General features: G+C 43.2%; 2 protein-coding genes across 7 annotated transcripts in view; one reads left to right on the top strand and one right to left on the bottom strand.

The window, feature by feature from the left end:
- The window catches only part of LOC135388620 (protein prenyltransferase alpha subunit repeat-containing protein 1-like), a 59347-nt gene that overhangs the window by 29269 nt on the left and 8222 nt on the right, over positions 1-21856 (top strand). The window contains exons 2-3 of one of the 4 annotated variants that reach the window (XM_064618267.1): positions 15419-15524; positions 18388-18620. The gene's annotated coding sequence lies outside the window, so the exon portion shown is untranslated. Of the gene's footprint in view, positions 1-15401; positions 15525-18387; positions 18621-18645; positions 21545-21856 lie in introns of those variants that run through there. The other 3 variants (XM_064618268.1, XM_064618269.1, XM_064618266.1) reach the window with 3 other exon arrangements.
- Positions 9742-21340, bottom strand: LOC135388619 (programmed cell death protein 7-like). Of its 3 annotated transcripts, XM_064618263.1 has the most exons (11): positions 21227-21340; positions 20414-20660; positions 19683-19922; positions 19486-19620; positions 19217-19306; positions 15486-15617; positions 15284-15422; positions 13564-13770; positions 13373-13451; positions 11117-11256; positions 9742-11041 (listed from the first exon to the last, which is right to left on the bottom strand). In XM_064618263.1, exons 2-10 carry the CDS (start codon positions 20657-20659, stop codon positions 11136-11138), a joined length of 1389 nt encoding a protein of 462 aa, XP_064474333.1. In that variant the 5' UTR covers position 20660; positions 21227-21340; the 3' UTR covers positions 9742-11041; positions 11117-11135. The 3 variants fall into 3 exon arrangements, with proteins under 3 accessions (XP_064474333.1, XP_064474332.1, XP_064474334.1); XM_064618262.1 differs by having other exon boundaries at positions 9742-11256; XM_064618264.1 differs by having other exon boundaries at positions 9742-11256; positions 19683-19919.

Below are 21856 nucleotides of genomic sequence, written 5' to 3'. Positions count from 1 at the left end.
GTGTTGATGCCATTCCATTCCTCCGATCACTATACGATGTGTCTTTCGGCGCACGTTAAAGAACCCTCAGGTGGGCAAAGACAATCCACAGACCGGATAGACTGTGGCGTCACTCATGATCAGAGTTGTCTCGCGACGTAAAGCCACGAATTATTATTACCATGTGTCATTCCTATTCCGTTCCTAAACCGTTCCCACCATTCTATTCCTATCTGCGATGCAGACAGGGTGATTCCGGGATTATTTCACTATAGCAATGCCTGTCCTGCAACCCTAGTTTCGATTCGAACTGACAACGCGGCACCCAGCGATTATTGTGCGAAGGAGAGAATTGAGAGTTTTGGCGCCTGAAAACTGACATCATCAGAACCTGGATGTGACGAGTACTATACGAGAAGTCACGCCTTCGACATATTCTTGTCAGTTTTATCCCAACTATTCATGTAGGTTAAGAAATCGTACCGACGAGCTGCATAAGTTCGTAGTTCGTAAGTAAAAATCATACCGACGAGTCGTCGGTACGATTTTTTAACTTATGCAGCAATAATGACCATTTGCAGACGAAATCATTGTACTTTTGACGAGAACAAAAATAAAAACTAAGGATACACGCCGCCGTCTGCTTATACTTTTATAAATTTGCCTTACCGCAATTAATGAAACCATCAGCAAGTATTGGTGGTTTGATGAGCAGCAGAAGCTGAATTTCAGTTTCTGCTGCTCTAATGCGCGCGTTAATCGCTCCCATTTTGGTATTTGCCACACTTCTCAATCTATGTAGAACTACATGCACCGCACTGTTAAAACAGAACTTCACCACATAGCACGCTCCTAACCAACCATCATACCAAATGATATCATTCATTGTCATGATTTGTTCAAACCAGGGGGGAGGCGCCTATCTGGGACAAGATAATCTGTCCCAGATAGGCGCCACCTCTCATTTTCAACAAATCAGTGCACAGAATGATATAATTCGGAATGATGGTTGGCTTGGAGCGTGCTATGTGCTGAAGTTCTGTTTTAACAGTGCGTAGTGCTCTCCTCTAGGTTAGGATAGGTTGGGTTGGGTTGAGGCTCGCCCCCCCCCCCCCCCCCCCCCCCTGCCGTGAAGGACTTCCGACGCCTCTATCCATTCCGCTACCTGGTTTTTGAATGAAATCCCATAATTAAAGGAATGATTAATGAACTTTAGGTAATTATACAGGGTGTTTCAAAAAACGTGTCATTCGGACTTTATAAAAAAACGGGGCGACGGAAAAATACGGGGTAAAGGGCACTTGTGTGGCAACTGAATTTGCCATCTTGCAAAAATATTTTCATTTGATTTTAATTAAAATAAATTGAATTTCTTTAATTGAACTTCAAAATTTTCCAAGTCAACCTGACGTTTTTTTTTACAGAATTTGAGAGCCCGTAGCGAACTTAGTCAGACCCACCAAGAAATCCGCTCGATATTGCAAATGGAACTGCCCAAAAAAAGTCCCGACAACAGCGCACCAAATCAGTCGGAAAAATGCGCGGAGGGAGGACATGCTCCTGCCCCCATGAAGCTAGAACAGTTTATCGACAAACCGGCGTGCAGCACAAGACGCGCAGATAACAAGGCAGGTGACATTCCACCATACGTTGATAAGCGGCAAACAAAAATGATTCCGCCTCTTTTTTTCCGCCCTGTGTTTTTTCGACCTTCTATCTTTCACGGGGGCAGGAGCATGTCCTCCTCTCCACGAATCTTTGCGTCTGATTTGGTGCGCCGTTGAATACCCGAAACTTTGAAGCCTCAATTTCGGGACTTTTTTTGGGCAGTTCCATTTGCAATATCGAGCGGATTTCTTAGTGGATCGGACTAAGTTCGCTACGGGCTCTCTAATTCTGTAAAAAAAACGTTAGGTTGACTTGGAAAATTTTGGAGTTCAATTAAAGAAATTCAATTTATTTTAATTAAAATCAAACGAAAATATTTTTGAAAGATGGCAAATTCAGTTGCCACACAAATGCCGTTTACCCCGTATTTTTCCGTCGCCCCGTTTTTTTATAAAGTCCGAATGACACGTTTTTTGAAACACCCTGTATATGTGCCTGTACCATGTTTATATTTTTGTAACCTGAAGAAGTGCAGACTCGTGCACGAAAGTCTTGTTTACCATGTGTAAATAAATAAGTTGTTCCTACCGTTTAATATCACTCTTATTAATTCAGGTAATCTAGCAGTTATATACTCTCTTCGACAAAATGCCTGCCTGGATGTATAGTCGGCATGCTAGTGCAGCATATGCTCTCATAGCCTTTTTTGGTAAAAAGAAAACTGTAACAAAGAAAAGGAAAACGCCACCAGAGCCTTATTTCCTTTGTCTTGTGGCAATTTTTTGCCGATGCCGAGGAAAAAAGGAACAAAACCGTGCTGCTCCGGAGGGCTCGCATCTCTAGTCACGCTGCAAACCTAACACAACAAGTTATGCCTGCATCGCATTCACATGCCACAGTCCCTCAGATACTGCGTCGCATCACAACCTTGCGATTCAGGACTGGTATTGCACTATGGTTCACAAGAGGGCAATGGTCAGATCGTTGACTTCGCGTTTGCTAAATGTTCCATCCAGCCCCAACTCAAAAATGGAAGAAATGGAGACTGTTAGGAATTGTTTGCAAGGCAGGGCGTATCCAGTCTTTCATTGACGACAACCGTCGTAGAACACGGCGGCACACACGTGAAACCACCAGCACGCCCATTTATGTCACATACGCCTCGTGCAGAGCGCTTCTCGCGCCGCCCTGCGTCAAGCACGGAAAGTTTTTCCGGGGCTCCGTCCGTAGCGCGCAACGTCCAGCCTGAGAGTTTTAGCAAAGTGCGTCCTCCCGCTCAGTAGATTACCGTCGGGCCGGCCACGCAACTGCGCATGCTCACATGACGTCACCCTCACCGTATCTCTCCGGCCGTCACCGGAGCTCCGCTCGCTAGCCGCATGGCCCGAAAAGCGTCCGAATTCTTTCCGAGCCGAATTCGGGACCGAACTTTTTTCGGAGAACAGAATTCCGTGCCGAATTCGGCCCGATCTGGCCAAGTGGCTCTAGGCCAAGCCAGATTTCTCCTCCGAAATCACTGATCTCGATTGTAAAAGGCTGGATCGCGGATTGGGAGCACGAGCGTGAAGAAACCGGCCGCCATCTTCCACAACAGTCGCCGCAGCGCCGCAGCGATCATGGCAACTTCTTGCAATTACGGTCGTACCAACCGTACTGGCAATGTTACAGGGCCTAAATTTATACAGGTGAGTCACTCTTCATCGAGGAGTAAATAGGCGTCCATTCTGTATATTTAGTTGACCATTATGAAGTGTTTTTTTGCCCAAAACGAGCACTGGATGCAGGTTGCGTGATCGCTCTTCCGACGTTCAATCGAGCACACTTGCATTTTACCCGGCTGCAAATACAGTTTGAGTGCATAATATGCTTGAACGAACATGTTACACTACACAGGTAGTGTTGTCATCAATATATGTGCAAGCACTCGAGCGCTTTTTTGCATGCATTGCTAGCATGGTACACGGTGTTCTCTGCGGAAGCAAGTGCCACATTCATTTCTTTGAATTACCTTCGCGCACAAGTTCGGTATTACGTCATAATGAGACCAAGATTGTCACCTTTTTTCATGTATTGGTATTGTTTTGTGCCTTGGTTTGATTTGTGACAAAGAATCCTACGTAACGGTGGTGTGGCGCGACTTGAATAACGCCTTTGTGTCTGAGCTGTATCGTCAGCTTGTTACGATAGTAATAATCTGTAGCGTGTCGTGCTATTTGTAGCAGTTTTTAAGGCAAAAGTGGTCTCTCAATACAGGTTTCGTCATGAGGGCTACCCAGTGAATAATCTGTGCAGTGTGATACGGCTGGGTGTACAGGTAAGTATCACGTTCCTCATCCACTGGTTTCTACTTTACAGGAAGGAACAACCTCAGTGCACGCACTATGGTTAGCCTCTCTCAGTTTTGCATATTTTCTTACATGTTCACATCAGAAACACACCTTACACTTTAGGCTCCTTCACCCAGCAATATAATAATTAGAGATTATAATTCTTTTTAGAAGAGTTCCCCATATTCTTTTTAGAATAGTTTTTAATCTTTTTAATTTTTAGAAGATACAGGGATTGTAAACCATGTTTTAAACTGATGTTTTAACATTTGTCCAATGCATTTATTAAACAACATATTCATTTTTAACTGGTTGCACCCAAACCAATCTTTTGATGCATTATTTCCTTTGTTGTCGATGCACCATAAAAATTGGAATAATCATCATCAATGCAGGTTACTTCACAGCTGCCTCGACATACTCAAGAAATGGGTGCAGAACCTGCATAATGCCCACAAACTTTGACTACCACAGCACCTCCAGAAAGTACAGGCATGTGTGTCACACGGGATTTTTAAAGGCATTCACAGTATATAATACCTTGTATGAACTGTTGTAGATCGAAGCAGCCTCTACAGTATACTCTCAGAAATTAAAACTTGTCAGGGAACTGTGATAATTGTTTCAGTTAATAGGCATGCACATATACGCTATAAGAAGAAAATTATTTATTGTGAATGCACTTCTCTGGCTACTCATGTTGTTTACATCTACTGTTGATCACATTCATTTATCACATATTATATTCTTATATATTATTATTATATTATCACATATTCGATCACATTAAATTTAAAATTTAGCATATATGAGAAAATATCAGGAGGGAAGTTGCTATTCATTGCTCATTCCAACCTAAAATTGAGAGAGCGTACCTCACCATTGTCATTCCTAAAATATATATTGCCATTGTAGCTTGGTCACAAAACAATAAATGTAGTCTTTTGCGACCTCCCTGCACGTTCATTGTATCCTGAAACGCATAAGTGCAAGAAATAAATCTTGAACTTGAATAAACTTGATGTTGTATAAACTTGACATAAAATGTTGAATAATATAATGAATGATATAAAATATTGAATAAACTTGAACTCGTATATTCTCTTTACTCATCATCAGTGATCTTCATTACAAAAGCATATCGTGTTAGACTTTTTTGTTTGCGTTTCACAGACTGGGTACACAAGGGCCAAAATGACAATCACAACTGTTTCAAGCTCCAAATAGTCCTGTTGCAATTTGAAGACCATACGTGGAGCTGCATTTTTTGGAACATGCTCCACATAACAAGCATGACAAAGTCAGCACTGGATAGCAGGACCCCGTCTCCAAGCAGCCTTTCTCACGCTGCAGTTGTATTCAACAAAAGCATGTGAGTGCTGGAGAAGGACATTCAGTTTGGCACAACCGCACCTGCAAATAATCAGAACAAATAAAGGAAGAAGCAAACAAACATAGAAGGGCTGTACTTCAAAAAGAGATAAGTCCTGTGTCTCAAGGAGGTGTTACCACTTTCTAAGTAACTTAATTGATTAAGCTTACATCACTACCTGATTAACTGTCCTAACGAGTGTGATCTAATTGCGTGAAGTAATTATTTGCGCTGCTTCGGTGTGTCCATATTTGCGAGGGTGTCCGCCCATTTGGTCGAACGCCGTTTGATCGAAGGCGTTTGATCGAACGCCGCTTGGTCGAAAGCCGTTTGATCGAAAGCCGGTTGATCGACGCCGTTTGTTCGAAAGACGTTTGTTCGAAGGGAATTCAAAGCTGCATGCACTGTGTTGTCCGCACCACTTTTTCTGTAACTTTTGACTCGAGCATACGGAGCAGGCAATCAGTGTCCTCTGCTTTTTTTATTTCTTCTTTTTTTTTTTTTGCTTTTTGCAGCCGATAGTCTATCCTTGTTCTGGGCACCCTTCTTATTGCTGGCGACATATTTAAAGGGAACGGTCTGAAACGGGATAGTCATATGTGCAAAGCCACTCGAAGTCTGTAGGTGCTAAGAACGAAATTCGCCATGGTACAACTAGAGATATTAAATTAATAGCATGTAAAACCTTAGTTCGACCTTAGAGTATGCATCTGCAGCCTCGAATCACTACACATGCACGCTATCCGAAGAAATAGAGAAAGTACAAAGATCTGCTGCCCTGTTTATCTTGTCTAAGTTTTGAAGGACTTCTTCGGTTACATGCCTGTTGCAAGAACTAAATTTAGGTTCACTTGCACATAGGCGAAAAGTAAATAAACTGAAACTGCTCTTTCTCCTATACAGTGGTCAGTTGATTACAAACAATAATACACTGTTAAAATTTGTTCACATTCGACGGGAATAAATAATCAAAAATGTAATTTACTTATTTTTTAATTCATCTGCCAAAATGTTTAATACTTGACACCAATTCTTATTTGACAAAGGGTTGGGGGATTAACAAGTACAGCATGTTTAGTCACTATGTGTTAGAGCGGAAAAACCTATTCGGTTGTCCAACGGGTTAAGGGTGAACAACCCTGGCCCTTGTACAGCTTTTTGGACACGAAAAAGTGGGTTAGCATGAAGAATGTGTTTACGGGGAAGCAGATTAGACAAAGTTAAATGTTCCTTAGGATAACTGCATTTAGAACTGCAGCTTTTTTTTTTTCTTGTCTTTTTTTGTCATTTTCGACACTCCAAGTTAACCATTAAAAAAATCGATCAAACGACCGCTGCCGTTTCGATCAAACGGCGTTCGATCAAATGGTTTTCGACCAAATGTCCTGCATTCGATCAAACGGCTTTCGACGAAACGGCGTTCGATCAAATGTCCCGGAACCATTTGCGAGGCAAAGCACCGCTGTCGTTTACTAAAAGACTCTTTCTAAGGTGATGCTTGATATAAATCATACTAAACGCATACACGGCTAAAACAACGGCTGTGATTCTACAGAACGATCTCTTTCTGCCATGCGAGTAGTATATCTTTTCCCGGACCGTTCTTTATGGAACAATTTTTGTTCAGAACGCAGTACGGGATATTATATACATGGTTGTTGTTAACCTCAAGTCATTTCTTATTGAAATATTGGCTGGGAAACGTGCTGTAGTACAATCCCCAGCGCTGCACTGCAGTGACGGTCTAGTTTCGGAATGCAAAACATAACGTAATTAAGAATCGAACGGCAGGACACCTGTGAAACACCGTTAGGATACATCAGTATACTGGCACCTTACAAAATTGTGTGATGACAAACAATGATCAATGCTAGCAGCGCAATAAATACTCACAATCTCTGTTGCCTCCCATTGTTTTCTATGGGCACACACAGCACTTTAGGGCCCACCAACATGGCGGCCCGAAGGCACGCCTCTCCCCCACGAGCCCCTCTCCCATGCGCGATCCAGCCTTTATACATAGAGATCAGTGTCCGAAATGGGAAGTGACGCCAACCGAAAAAGTAGAAACATCCAATGGCTATCCAGTCGGAAGGAGAACCATAGCAGCGGATGACGTAGCAATCGGGTTGACTGTTGCCGTGTGTGGGACTTCTACCTTCTACCCCTATGAATACAGGGATTATATCTCATTGACCTGGATGGTTGAAAGGCGATGTTCCCCAAGGCCAAAAGTCTTCGGCCGAAATTCGGGGTGGATTTCGGTAGCATGCGGTGATGCACAGAAAAAAGTTCGGTCCCAATTTCGGTTCGGACAGTTTTCGGCCAGTTTTTCGTGCCATGCGGTTCATAACGGCTACGTCGTTTGCTAGTATGACACCCGCCCGAAAGCGTTTTACGATCACCGATTATCTTTATTTTCTCTGTGAGGAGCTCGGAGAGTCTCCGGCGCATTTCACTTACATTGCGGTAGCAGTAAGCATTGTTCCAAGCATGCAAAAACGAAAGAATAACTTAGCCGCAACTGTCTTTTCTCCAAGTTTCGAAGAATACACTTTAGGTCCACACATTTGTCGAGCAGCACCTGTTCACGGTCAGGAAAAAAAAAAGCACAATAGTACTTTGAAAGTTCTTTCAATCGTGAAAATGTGGACAGCAGTAGAACTACTTCTTCTCAATCCTCTTCGTCATCTGAAAAGATATCGGGCGGTTTGGCAGCGAGCGCGTCTCCGGCTCCCTCCGGTTTGCTAAAAGTGTTCGTGCTGGCGTTCTTCCGGATACGATCGGTTCGATTTCACCGTATTTATTAACGATCGGGAGCTGCCAGATCCCGTTTGCTAAAACTCTCTATTGTGTGTTTGCTGCACGTCGTATGGTGCTGAAGAAGCCGAAAAACAGTTGTTGCATGGTGAAATGTGCATTAACCTACTAGTGCACCGCCTGGAACGAAATTTTATTCGTTTCTTGGGAAGCCTCGTGAAAAGGAGAGAAGTGGGTCGCAGTAAAACGCTGCAGTGAAACGTGTTCGCTTTGAGTGGTGTTATCCACTGTCGAAGCGAACTTCGTTCATTGTTTCTTTTAGTAAAGATAGCTCTTCGTGGATGTCCACCAATAACACTGTAATATGTAATCACAATTTTGCGGACGGTGCTAAGTCAAATGATCCAAGTACGATCTTTTCGTTGTTCCGTCTATTTTTCTTTCCGTTTACAAGGGAAGTCCGCTCCTTCAAGCTCAAGCTCCTTGCAAAAGCCAATAATTAAGAACAACTATTCTCACTCTACACTTACTCACTAAGAACAAAACACCGTGTTGGCGAGGTCTCAGAAGTTGACACAAGCTGTCTTACATTCCTAACATAAGCATGCTCTTCATTTGATGTACCATCAGGGTTGCGTGATTTGTATGATACTGATTTTAATCGCGATTTCAACCACTAGTGCTAATCGAGATTTAAATAATTTTATTGCCTTTTACCAAATAACTTTCATTGGAAAGGAAATTGCTTTGTGACATTGAAGAGAACTCCACAATGTATAGCGTAAAATCTCAGCTTGTATTTCAACGTCGTTCCAAAAACACTAAGGCCAATAGTTGCATGGGCCAAGCTCTGTTGTTTAACTCATGATAGTATACATCATCACGGAAACCAACGCGTCATGGGGTATAAATTTAATGCTATGTACGAATCACTACGAATTATTAAGACATTGTCTTCACGATTATGAGCAAAATGGTCATTTAGGAGGGAGTTGATTAAATCAAATGAATCCGATTTATTAGATTTTTTAAAATCGCGATTTTTTGCAACCCTGTGTATCATGGAGTCATGTTACACTCTTGAATAAAGTTAGGAACCTTGCATGAGATTTTTTAATTCCTACAATATAAAATAAATACTAAACACGTAATTATTCACTATACAAAACTGTTGGAACGGAAGTTTCAATGGTCTTACAATGGTCAGTGGTCTTTCGATGGTCAGTACTCCTTTAACATTGCATTTTGGGCCCCGTCGAAAGCTGGGTAAGGAATATATAATGCCCTTCTATTGTCGTCCACAATGTCAATTTTTGCACGTGAGTGTGGACACTCCAGCTGTACATGTAGAAGTCATACCTCATTGTCTTTCACGATAACACCATCGGGCGTGCAACACAGCCATGGCTGGTGCAGTAATATTATACACGTGCCACATCTCTGCGCTCTGCAGTCGTAGTTTTTCTCGAACTGGATAGCTTACTGCTTTTGTGTTCGGAATATCGAGGTGCTTACGGTAAACATGATGCAGCAGGCCACATAGCGGCAACACCGCGGAGTGTGCTACGAGCCCCGGGAAAAGTGTCCGCTCCTCCCGCTATGGGATTCGCTTGTGGCGCAACTATAGGCGCTGCACGGGGCGTATACCCTACATAAAAATAATTTCTGAACCTACACGTCGAACACTGGCACAGGTAGGATTATATGAACAGCTTTTAATCCTACGAGAACCATGAGACAATTGCTATGTCACCCCAAGGATGAGACATATGTGGGTGAATAACGCGGTATTGTATATATAAGGTATTCTGTTGTGACTGCTCGGCAACATGTGGTGGTGAAACTGGTAGGAAGATGCGTATACGCATGAACAAACACCGAAGAGATACTGAAACAGCAAAGAAGAAACAATCCGAACTTTGGGAACACGCCCGGACTACAGGACACACCGTGGGCCTAGATAAGCCACCTATCTTAGCCAGGGAGAAGTGCTGGGGCGTACGGAAACAATTACTATATTTAAAAAAACGGAAGGGGCTATTAACAAACAGCGCGGGCCACTTCCTGAATGCTAGGTCCCTTTGATACTTAAATACGTAGTTTAGAGCAGGCGCTGGCACGTCTTTTTTCTGACGATGTAATCCATATGAACTCCAAAACGTCATTTTAAATTGTTTTAACTGTTGTGCATGCCGGTGTCCCTTTTTACCACATAAACATCACATCCCACTCCACATGCACAGTTCTATACTTGCTGGGAATGGCAAACAAGATGCCCATCTCGCATGCTTTGACCTTTTGGAACATCTGGTGCAGAAACTAGCCTCTTTCAAGTGGCTGCAAGACATCATTTACGCCTCTATGATTACCTGTGCTGCCATCTTGTACATCCTGGAATTCCATGCCACGGTCACCACCCTTCAGCTGTGTGACATTGTCGTAACATGATCATAGTTGTGTGACATGTTCGACAACGAAGACAACTTTGTTAGTGGAGCAAGTGGCCAGCGTGCCTCAGATTAGAGTATGAAAAAATGGCTAGGAAGCAAGCGAGCTGGTGAAGATGATGCATAATGTAAAACCCCGAGACTAGGGAACACGAAGGGACAGACACAACACGAAGTCTCAAAAACTTTTGTCAGATTAGAGGCTGTTGATATTTCAAACAGAAGACTGTGCTTCCGCTGGAACAGTACAGCGACAATCCCCCGTTTGAAATATCGGCTGTCTTAGGCCTTAGGCTTTTGCTTCTATACTTGCGATTTATGAAGTTCCTTTGAATATGATGCACATCTGGGGTGACGTGTACAGAAAAAGTATGTCACCAATGTGTTCAAACTTTGACCACTACAAAAGAACAAAACCCATTAGTATCTGCAGAAATCAAAATAACCAGCAAAAATTCTTCGAACATGATGTATTAGCAAAACTGCTGCATATATTCGAGTGTTTTCAGCATTCAGTCACTTTTAAAGACGTTGGGTAGATAGAAAGTGCACATTCATCCAATATCAACGAGAGGCATCACCCATTGCAGTATGTTGAACTACGGTAATTCTCTGTTATAAGTTTTTGTGCCTCATTTCGTTTCAATGGCTGCAGTATTCTGCCCACATCTGCGATGACGGCTGCTCAGGCTTGACCCACTGAACTGGTACTGATTCACCCTGAGGATAGCTTTGAGGCACAATGCACCTATCCCATGCTTCCCTGCACAAAAAGCACAAATGCACGAGACATTAGCAGAATTTACCCCATTCACAAGCGTATCTCAAAGAGGCAGTAAAATTCCCCGTCACTTTTTTTAAAAGTGGCACCTCTACAGGGCTAACCACTAGTAGTAGCCATGTACAGTCATGTTGAACTTAAGAAGGAAAAGAAATCTAGTCATAACAAACTAACCAATTTATTCAGACGTTTCGTCTCCCATACGGGAGACATCATGATGATGACATGACATCATGAGACATCATGATGATGTCTCCCGTATGGGAGACGAAACGTCTGAATAAATTGGTTAGTTTGTTATGTTAAGTCGGTGTTATTGTTTCCATCTTGCATTATGATTCCCGGCTTTTGGAATATATTTGAAATCTAGTCAGTTAGCCCTCAAAATATTACATTGCGCCGCAGATAGGATGGCTGGACGCAGAGAGGTCACACGCTCTCCCTGCACTAGATAATGTAATCCATCATACTCACTTTGCTTTCGAATTGGCTGTTAAGACTGGCCTCGCGACACTACGCTGGAGCAGAAAGTGTGCTCCCCTACTGATGGCACATAGTGGCGCTGCAGTATTTCTCCTGTGTCCTTATCCCCAACGACGTACGTAGTTTATGGACTAGATTTCTTTTCCTTCATAAGTTGAACACGACGATAGGTCTGTTCATCGCAGAGAGCGTGCGCGGGGATAGTGCGCAGGAGGAGAAGGCAGCGTGGAAAGGGCAGAAAGGAGGAGCGGAAGAGCAGATGCACTACCAACAGGTATTTGTGCAGCAGCATTGGAGGGAGGGATGTGATGTCCACTGTTCACATGGAAAAGCACATAAAAAGCAGTTGGTCTCTCCACAATGTGTCAGTATGTAATGTTCATCCTTTACAATGGGAAATGAGAAAATGGAAACAAACGCGGTTACTGCTGAGTCGAAGCACTGCCGGCCAAGCCACAGCATACAATGAGCTAGAGACTTTAGTAGTGGTCACACTCTAGGCATAAATGCAGAGCAGAGCACCCCATGAGACTGTTGTCTACTCAGCGATAGGTAATTGGAACAACCCGTCCACTCTGACCAGAACTCGGACCATATGTGAAAGCGACGGCGATCGCTTGGAGGAGCCAGACGGAGCTCTAAGTTGGTGGTTGTTGGCGAATTAGAGGCACCCAAGGCACTGTTGGCGGGTTGGAACGTATCGAAGGCACGAAAATTTACATTTTTGAATTTTTTCGCCTGGAAATTTTGGGCAATTTTTCCGGAGACGAGGAAAAAACCGATAAGGCCGATTCGCGGACGGGCCTTTGCGAGCAAACTGCAAAATTTTCAAACAAGCTTGCATACTTCGTCATGAAATATGTTTTAATTTGACTTGGAGACAAGATTGTAACTAACCGTTGACACAGAATCCTACGAGAAATGTAATACAGCCGTTGACTGTCAGCATGGCTTCCGGAGCACGTTTTCCCCTTTGAACTTCTTCGTAAGAACACACCTTCGTCGGTGACATTTTACGAGCTGCTGCGTACCGAACGATCCATAAACGCTGTGTGTTTCGCATAATCTCTTCCTCCATTGCTGAAATTTGCCTTTCGCCATATTTGAAGTGATTTCGACGGCAAATATACGACGTCGTTGTTGTCCAAACCGAAACCATGCACCCACGTTGAGCGTTCTCTCTCCCTGCTTGTGTCGCTCTGTCACCAGATTGCTGCCCGGAATCTCACAGGAGAAAGCACTCCTTAACCAATGGTGCTCCATAATTAGATAATCACAGGTTTCGAGGGAAATCTTTCTCAGTGCATTTCCTGACTGATTCAGTGGATACAGTATTGATTTGGGGTTGCAAGGCACTCCCTTGCTCGTTTAATAAGCGGTGGGATTGGCCGGTTGATTGGTGGCACGTAATTTGCCAGCAATCTACCTGCTAGTGTGGCAGCATTTTGCATCGGAGTAGTGGTGATGGGGCTCAGAAATACAACATCATGTCACACTAGGAAAGTTCCTGTGTGCCTCTGAGGTCAGGCTTGCCAAATGGGTATGCATGTATAATTCTTAGTAGCATGTTTTTAGTCGCTGTCATTTGTTAACAATAAAATGGAAATAGGCTTACCTGTTAGACATAAATGCTTCGATGCTAGTCATTGGTGAGCAGAAGTATGTGTAGAATGGGTAAAGAATGTGGTCCACGTCTACATTTAGAAACAAATACCTGAGAACATGCCGCCGTAGCTCTTTTGTCAAAAACGTTGTCACACAAACAGATTTAGGATGAGCACAAGGTACAACAAAGATAAAATGTACCTTGGCTGCCAAAGAGGCATTCGAGTATGGTGTCCTGTTTGAGTTGTATCTTCTTTGTCTGGTACTGCTCTTTCTGTTCACTTTCAAGCATCACTTTCAAAGCGGTCTCTTCTTTCTGATAGCTGACAAGCTGGCTCTCCAGCAGAGACCTTACTGATGCCATTTCTGTCGTGAACCTTTCATCCGCTTCAGGTGCGACATACAGACCTGTAAGAGTCAAACTAAAATTTTAGCGTTAAGGTACGCATGTCTACCATACTGTAAATAAATACGGGGGAAGGCGCAAATGTGTGGTACTGAAAGAAAGCAAGAGTCTGTGTGTCGTCTTTGGCCCTTCGCGTCCTTAATCACGTTCAGTTCCAACAAACACGCTCTACACATTCTCGCATTCTCGTAAACAAGAAGTTGCCGGTATTGTTGCCGAAATGAAAATTGTGGGTGTAATCTAATAATTACATAGCTACTAGTGTTGTATTCTTAGGGTTCTTCATTTTCGGGTTTTATGATTTTTCAAATTCGGGGGGAAAAATTGGGTGCTATTTACATATGATAGCTCGGGGAGAAATCGGGCACTATGATCTCATATGCGAAAAACATATGAAGCCACTGACACTGGGACGGGACCGTTCGGAACTTGGGCACTGAGAGACCGCAGTATTCAAACACTTGTCCGAGCTCCACAAAAGCTCGTCTTTTTTCTCCTGCAGGAGGGGATTATAAAAGGAGGTCAAATAGGTTGCCACAAATAGCTTTCTTTGCTGATATTATGATTAATTTTTCCGATGGTTTACCTAGAACGACAAGTTGAAGGACTGCAAGGATTTCGGGTAGATACCGGGTTTTCCCTGAATTCTTGAAAACTCGTTCGGGGGAAACTATCGTGAAAAATCGGGTTTAACCCGAAAATGAAGAACCCTATGTATTCTCAACTTCACATGCAAATAGATGTAATGGAGCAAGAGTTGAGGTTGTACATAATCGGTGATTTTCGACGATATATTTATTGCATGAGAGTTTGTCCGTATCAGTGCTGCTTCTACCATTTTAATGTTTAGACTAGTCATTTTCGCTGGTCACCTCACTTCCACGCTTGAACCGGGTCCCTACAAACCGGTAGTGCAATTATGTTTTACAGTTGCATTTACGGTGTTGGTTAATGGACGGCAAGGATTTCCAGTTACGTTACGGTTCTGGTTCTAAGCAGTTTTCAGTTCGGTTCCGGTTTCAGACCCTGATTATGAAAGACGATGACAACATCCGCTCCTTTCAGTGAGCTGTTTTCAGAAAAATGATCGAGCCAATGGAGTGCGAGCAAATAGCCACTGAAAAAATAGCACATTTGGAGGTCATTTTTGCTGCCCTGCCAGAAATGCACTTTCTTGTTTGCCCTGAAGTGCGAAGGAGAAAAAACAGCAGCAGCACATCATCTCCTCGCATTTAAGAACAAGAGGGCAAGCGTATCTGGGTCTTGGAGGTACCGACACATCAGAAGAATACATCTGCCAATACCTTGCACTGATAAGAAATGTCAAGCACACTCACGAGTACTACAGAATAAACTTTCACTCTTGGAATAAAATGTCACAACTAGATGTGGATGTACTATATGTCGTTATAGTAGCCCCACCTATAGAGCCCCCCTCTATAGTAATAATAATAATCACCTAATAGTCACCTTTTATAACTGTATATAATATAATGTTAATAATAAAATAGTCACCTTTTCTTCTGTATGAATCTTTTCTTGCATCACGCAGTTGCTCAAGGGCAGAGAGCTTTTCGAGATATTCTCGTGTGCGACTGATTTTAAAACGAATTTCACTCAAAACTGAGTCCACTTCTTCTCTCATTTCAGCCTCCTGAAAAGTTGTCTTGTGAAGAACAGCAGGCAGGAACTGTGATAAACAGAAACGTAACCTAACCTGTTTTTCTTGAAGAGCCTTGTCCAATATTCTCTGGCGGTAAGCATTTATTCGGGCTTCTTGCTGCGCGGCATGTTCTTCAGCCTCTTCCTTCTCGCGCTTACGTTGTGCGACTTGACGTCTGCAACGTTCCTGCAGCAAAAATGAAAGAAAGAAGTTAGCTAAGGAGCATGGAAAGACTCAACAACAACAACAAGGAAAAGGAAAAAAAAAAAAAAAGAAAAACAGAAATAAGAGCCCAGAGTAATAGAAATTAGGGTTAGAAGGCCTGGCATACATATCCGTACAAAAAGTATAATTGCAGCATGTAATCCTTGTGTGCAAGAGAGTTTTCAATCTTGCAAGTTTGTTTAGCTTTCATATGAGTTCAGACCGTTGCCTTAATGGGAGACTTGTGTACTAACTAAATTACAAGTAACCAACTGTAACTTGTAACTGTAACCGTAGTTGTTACCAACTTTGGTTAAAGTAACTGTGAAATGTAACTACGAGTAAGTTACTCAGGTTGTGCCATATTTTCCAAGCCCCAGCTTCCTAACGTCGTTTGTCGTTCTTCAGAATTCAACACACCACGAACCGACACCCTAGCTCGGACAGACCTAATGCGAACACTGCTTCGTTCACAATTTTATTTTCTCTTCGAACAGTATCAAGCCTCTTGATTTGTCGACGTTAGCCTTTCTGCCCCTTCTCCTCCTCTACAAGACGTGTGTGCAGTCGTCCACATCGTGATCGCATCTTGCATGTTTCTTTCACTCTGTTTCACTAGCAGAGGAAGGAAAGTTCAGTTATCACATCCCGAACAACTCAGTGCCCCTTGGTGTCAACTTCCACGGCCACTTTGTGAAGACACGCTTTAGTTTTTGGCGTAGAAAGACAGCGATAACTTGACGGTAAAATACAAGGTATGCCACAAAACCTACTGCGCAGGCAAGATGTCAAAGTCAAACTTGAAGAAGCACCTCGCTGTAAGCTACGTATTTCACTCCTTGTCCTACTAGTACTTGTCTCTGTATAATTCCGTGGGTCGAAATTTCGATTTATGATGTCGCGAAAACACTTGCAAGCGTCTCTGAATTGTGGGTAGTTCTTTGGGCCCAGTGTTAGGTACTGTCATCCGCTGCACGAACACGAACCATGTTGACCTTTGGGGCAGGTAGTAGGCATTTTATGCGGCAAACTCTAGCATAGATGTTGTCTGCTGTTATGTGTACATGAACATATTTAAGCAGTTATTCATACGCGATTGAATGAGTGCGACAACTAAGCAGGTGGTATAATTGTGGTTGCAACATAGTGCAATTGCTCGAATAAAATTTTTTAAAACTGCAATCCACAGACCAACTGCTGTGGCGTCGCTCATGATCACAGTTGTCTCGCGACGAAAACCCCCAATTATTATTATTATTAAAGCTGCATTTCCCCAGCATTTTTTCCGCAAAAGGTAACTGTAAAGTAACTAAGTTACTTTGATGTGCTAACTGTAGCTGTCACTAGTTATATTTTACTGTGTTATATAGTATAGACTTCCGACTTTTCAGATTTATCCGATAAACTCCCTCCGATGTTTTTTGCAAAAAATCGGATTTATCCGATGAACTCAGATTTTTCCAATGCCCATATGGCAGCGTAATGGTTTTTCCCGTTCTTTCTGCCTGTGTCCCCCCTTCTTCCACGCCTACTTTTAGACTTTAAACTGATCTACAACCACAAAAAATGGGTCACAAGTGGTCCTCCTTCAGGGTTGCTGGACACAAAAAGGATAACATAACGTATCCCATCTGCTCTATGCATCCTCGACCCTAGTGACTCTACTTGATCCTGGGGTACTGGGCTAGTTTGGCACAGAACAGTTCTATGTTCGTCACAGCTGCTACTCATTTTGATTCTGGACACCATTCACAATTTGTGCAAATACGCTTGTTTGTACTTCAATAGCTCTGGGTAATAGAACATAAAGAGCATCAAGACAGCAGGCGAGCTGGTGATAATTGATCTTCATAACTTCATAAATTGATGTTCTTTCCCCAGCCTCAGGGTTCATTATGAAGTAGAACATCGGTGCGCTACACTGTGTGGTCTCAGTCACTTTTGCACTTCTTTCCTTGCATTGTCTCTAAGATGATGGCTCTGAAATTCTCCGAAATCGGCGCCGTTCACTTTTCACACTTTTTAATCCTCCGAGAAACTCCGAATTTCGGAAAAGTTGAAAACTCCAATAAACACCCTCCGAATTTTCCAAAATGAAAACTCCAAAAACTTGGAACCCTAGTTATATAGTAACTAGCCTATAACTAGTTATATTTACTGTGACACAGTTACTCCTTTTACAGACTAACTGTAACCAGGGATCGGAACTGGAACCAAACCCCGAAACCCCAAACCGAAAACCGAAAAAAAAAAAAAAAAAAAACACGTCATTTTCTGACGAGCTGGAACTGAACCGAAAAAAATTCATACGGTTACTGGTTCGGGAATTGGTTCAGAAGTGAAATAATTGTACTACTGACCGACCTTTTTTTGACTCACCTGAAACGGTTATCTCACACCTTTCTCATATACCGTGACGGTGAGCATAAGCTCACTTTCGTTTAGCAAAATTACTGCCCGTGAACCGGTTAAACCGGGACCGAAAACGGTAACGGTTCCATCCGTGTAAGTGTCCCAACCGCTGGCCGATTTTTTTGGCCTGCGTGTGTGCAGGAGGGGGGGTGGTGCTCTCCCTGAGGCGAACCCAAACCAAACCGATATACCTGAACCGGTTCAAGCTGATAATTTCGGTTCAGCGGAGCTAAACCCAAACCCGACACGGACCGAAAAAAGTACCGGTTCCGATCCCTGACTGTAACTGTAACTCAATTAATATTTTTACAGACTAACTGTAACTTCCTGGTCTACACAGGAGCAAGCACGCTGAGCCCGTGCCAGGATCTTGAGCTCGGGTTCGGCGGTAACGTCGTCATGGCTCTGTGTGAAACAGCTGACACTCTTTGAGTTCATCCTCGACATGTCAGATGGCCTTTGAAATGCAGGGAAGGTAAAGAAAAAGGAAGTTGGTCGTCCGTCGAACTCTCGACCTCAACCAACAAAGAAAGTAGGACGCCCACGACAAGCAGGCCCATCATCAGAAACACGGTATGACCAAATTGGTCACTGGCCTGTATTTCACAAAGACAAGCAGAGATGTAAGCTCTGCATTTCTTCTTACTCCAAATCGGAGTGCAGTAAGTGTAGTGTCAGGCTCTGCCTGAATGGAAACAAGAATTGCTTCTTGGCATTCCACAACAAGTCATAAGACTGGAGTAGCAGGGAATACAGCGTGCTTCAATTCGTCGGTTCCTTTGTTTTGTGGAGGGGAGCACCTTTATTGACCAATGACTCCCACAGGAATCCTATGTCTGTAAGCTATAATAAACACCGCAAAACTTTGAAACTTTTTTCAGGTGTTCTTTATGTTTTGAGAAGCACAGAAACAAAATTTTGAATTTTTCCCTCGGCGTACAAAAATTCGGGCAAGAATGGGTTAGGGTAACTTACCCAAGGCCGGCACCGTCTTGGTGACTCGAATTCAAATGAACTCTCAATAACGGAGAGTTAGTTATAAATAGCATGACATTTTTGCTGGAACACGTAGCGAGGTCCAAAGCTCTTAGGAGACGAGCTCTTGCACATTGCTTTAATCAGCGCACATATTACGTCAGTGTTATGTGGGAGTTTGATGATGTACTTACCCTCTTCTTGTTTTGCTTCCTTGCATATCCTTTAAGGTCTGCAAGTACGTTTTCTTTTGATAGCTCTTCACAAAGTGCCTTCACTGTCTCCTAGTCGTGGAAGAGCATAAGTATCGCAGTGAATCAAAACATAGCAAAAGGTTGCTAGTCCGACTCTTTCCGAGGCTACTACTATGCATTACCGATACTCTGCTACCACTATACCCTGCTATCGGCAGCAATGTCGCTCTCATCATTGCCTCCCAAACTGCTAGTATGATAGTACTGACCTGAGAAGATTTTATTTCTTTCATCAGCAATGTCCACTGGGCATCATCACTGCTGATACACAGTTTTGCTCTACCCCTGAGCTCCTTCAAATTGTCGACTGCCAAGAGTGCATCTCGTAGAACATCAACAGTTTTCTGCAGAGGAGAAACACAGCATTCCTGTGAAAGTGCACTGCTCCTAAATTGTGTACTCTCACAGTTGCCGTCGAAACTGTTTGCACCACATTGGCACTTTTCTCCTCCTCGTGTCTCTTAATCTTCTCTTTCATCCAGTCAGGAACAATTTGTAAAAGAGCATTTTCCTTTCCTTCGTCAGGACCTGTATTATCTGGTGGTTTACTCGAACAAGGTGTTTGCTTGTGGGGTGCATTCTGCTGTGTGGATTGACCCCACAGTGCTCCTGGCCAACCACTTGGCTGGATGTTTTGTGGAGACTGCTGGATAAAAAACAAAACAAGAACACTGTTAAAAGGCATTTACAAAAATCTTACTGGGTGGCATAGGCTTTCCTTCAATCTCAAAGGAATGTTATCACCTTATTTGCATAGACTGCCAGTGGTTCCCCCCTCTATACACCGCGTCAAAGGTCTTGCAATGCTCCCCCAAAATAGGCCCAAAACAGCAAATACTGGTGTCATACCCATTATGGAATTGCACCCACACCTCCAAGATGAAAATCCTGTGCATATCCCTGTACACTACATTTATGTTAAAGTATTAGGTCAAACATTTTCAGTCCCACTATGATTCAATTGTAGAAATTTTGTTCCAGTACATAGCTTCAAGATGGTGACAGATATCCAATATGGAGTGCAGTACCAATCAAGCTAAGAACATGGTTAAGCCTGGTTCATGATAATGGTTTGAACACATGTTCACACTCAGTAAGAACTCCAGCCCTGGTGCACCCTACAGCAATAGTGTTCACCATTGGGAGTGGTTGGCTCCAAGGCAGAAGAGCAGGAGGAGGACCTTGATGAGATGCCTGACTGAAGGTATTGGGCTGAATGGCACAGAACGGACTGGGCTGCTGCTGGAAGGGTGCGGCATAGTTGTATGATGGCTGGGATGGCTGGAAGTTGGCAGGCCATGTGCCAGTGCTTGGAGGTGGAACGGATGCAGCCTGAGGATGTACGACAGGAGGTGGCGGTGGGTACTGCTGCCAGTATGACATGCTGCGAACGTATAAACCAAACAATAGTGATATTGACTGTAGCGATCAGTCGTTTGGTACTGCTTGTAGCCCACGCGCTGCAAATGTATCCAAGCTGTATACTGCTACATTGCATCACTTATTATTATCGTAGCGTGCGGGGATCACAAGTTTTCTTTTTTGTTGGTTGATTCTTTTATCAACAAAAAAGCAAGTTATTTTCTATACTATGTGAAGTAAACTATGTCGAACTAGAGTCACTAAATGGCTGCACGTAGCTATTTAGTCGCTCTAGGTTGAACATGCTTCTAGTTTCTACATTCTACATGATGTAGTTGTGTACAAGCCTGGGACATCTGTTTTCTTAGACGTTTGGTAGCAGCCATAACAAAAGTGCCATCGTTCACTTGGATGTGGGTGTAGCGCTATGATTATACGCTTTGGGGAAGAGGCAAAAACATAACTCTAGCATGAGGTGACCACCGAGTGTGCCACACTATTGCCCGCTGTCACAGCCTTCTTTTGCTAGGCGAGTAGCTGTATATGATTAACAGCCACAAAAAGGCCGTTCCTAGTTCATTGTAATACCTTGTGGTTAATTCCAGGCAAGCCTTAACAGTGTTGACCTCGGAATGATTAAAATTTCACAACCATTCAAGACATGCAAGTATGCAACATGCCGGTTGCCGTGGGAACCAGAGGTAGCGCCCTTCGCCGGATAAATAAGCAACTTTATTTTGTTGTATTGTCTCGACAGATGTCGCGAGATCTCTTCGCTGAGCAAAGCGGCGCAATACTGACCGCTTTGATTGTGCTCAAAGTTGTCATTTTTATTTGATTATTTAACGCATGGATATCAGTTGACACTCACCTTTCACCGGTAACGTCCGTGAGGCCGCTTGTGAGGTAATTATTCGCATTCTTAATGAAAAGGCAAATCTGCTTCAGATGTTTCGATACTCATTGACCCGATCTCGTAGGACCTATCCGTGAAAAGCAACATAAGCTAAGATTACGAAATAACTTTTACCAGTAGCGCATGCCTCTTCGTAATGGTCTGTTCTCGATCGTGTTGTGTAAACCTTGATCGGTTGCGTATGTCAGTAACGTAGCTTTTAGCGGAAGGTTGGGCATCTCTATTGTAATGACCGTTGCCAAACTCGTGAGATTACACAGCTGAATGCTATCCGGACGAGAAAGTGAAATTGCACACACATA

This window comes from Ornithodoros turicata, chromosome 3 (assembly GCF_037126465.1).
Source record: "Ornithodoros turicata isolate Travis chromosome 3, ASM3712646v1, whole genome shotgun sequence".
Classification (NCBI taxonomy): domain Eukaryota; kingdom Metazoa; phylum Arthropoda; class Arachnida; order Ixodida; family Argasidae; genus Ornithodoros; species Ornithodoros turicata.
Note: the sequence above shows the minus strand (reverse complement) of the source record. Positions and strands in the feature narration are given on the sequence as shown.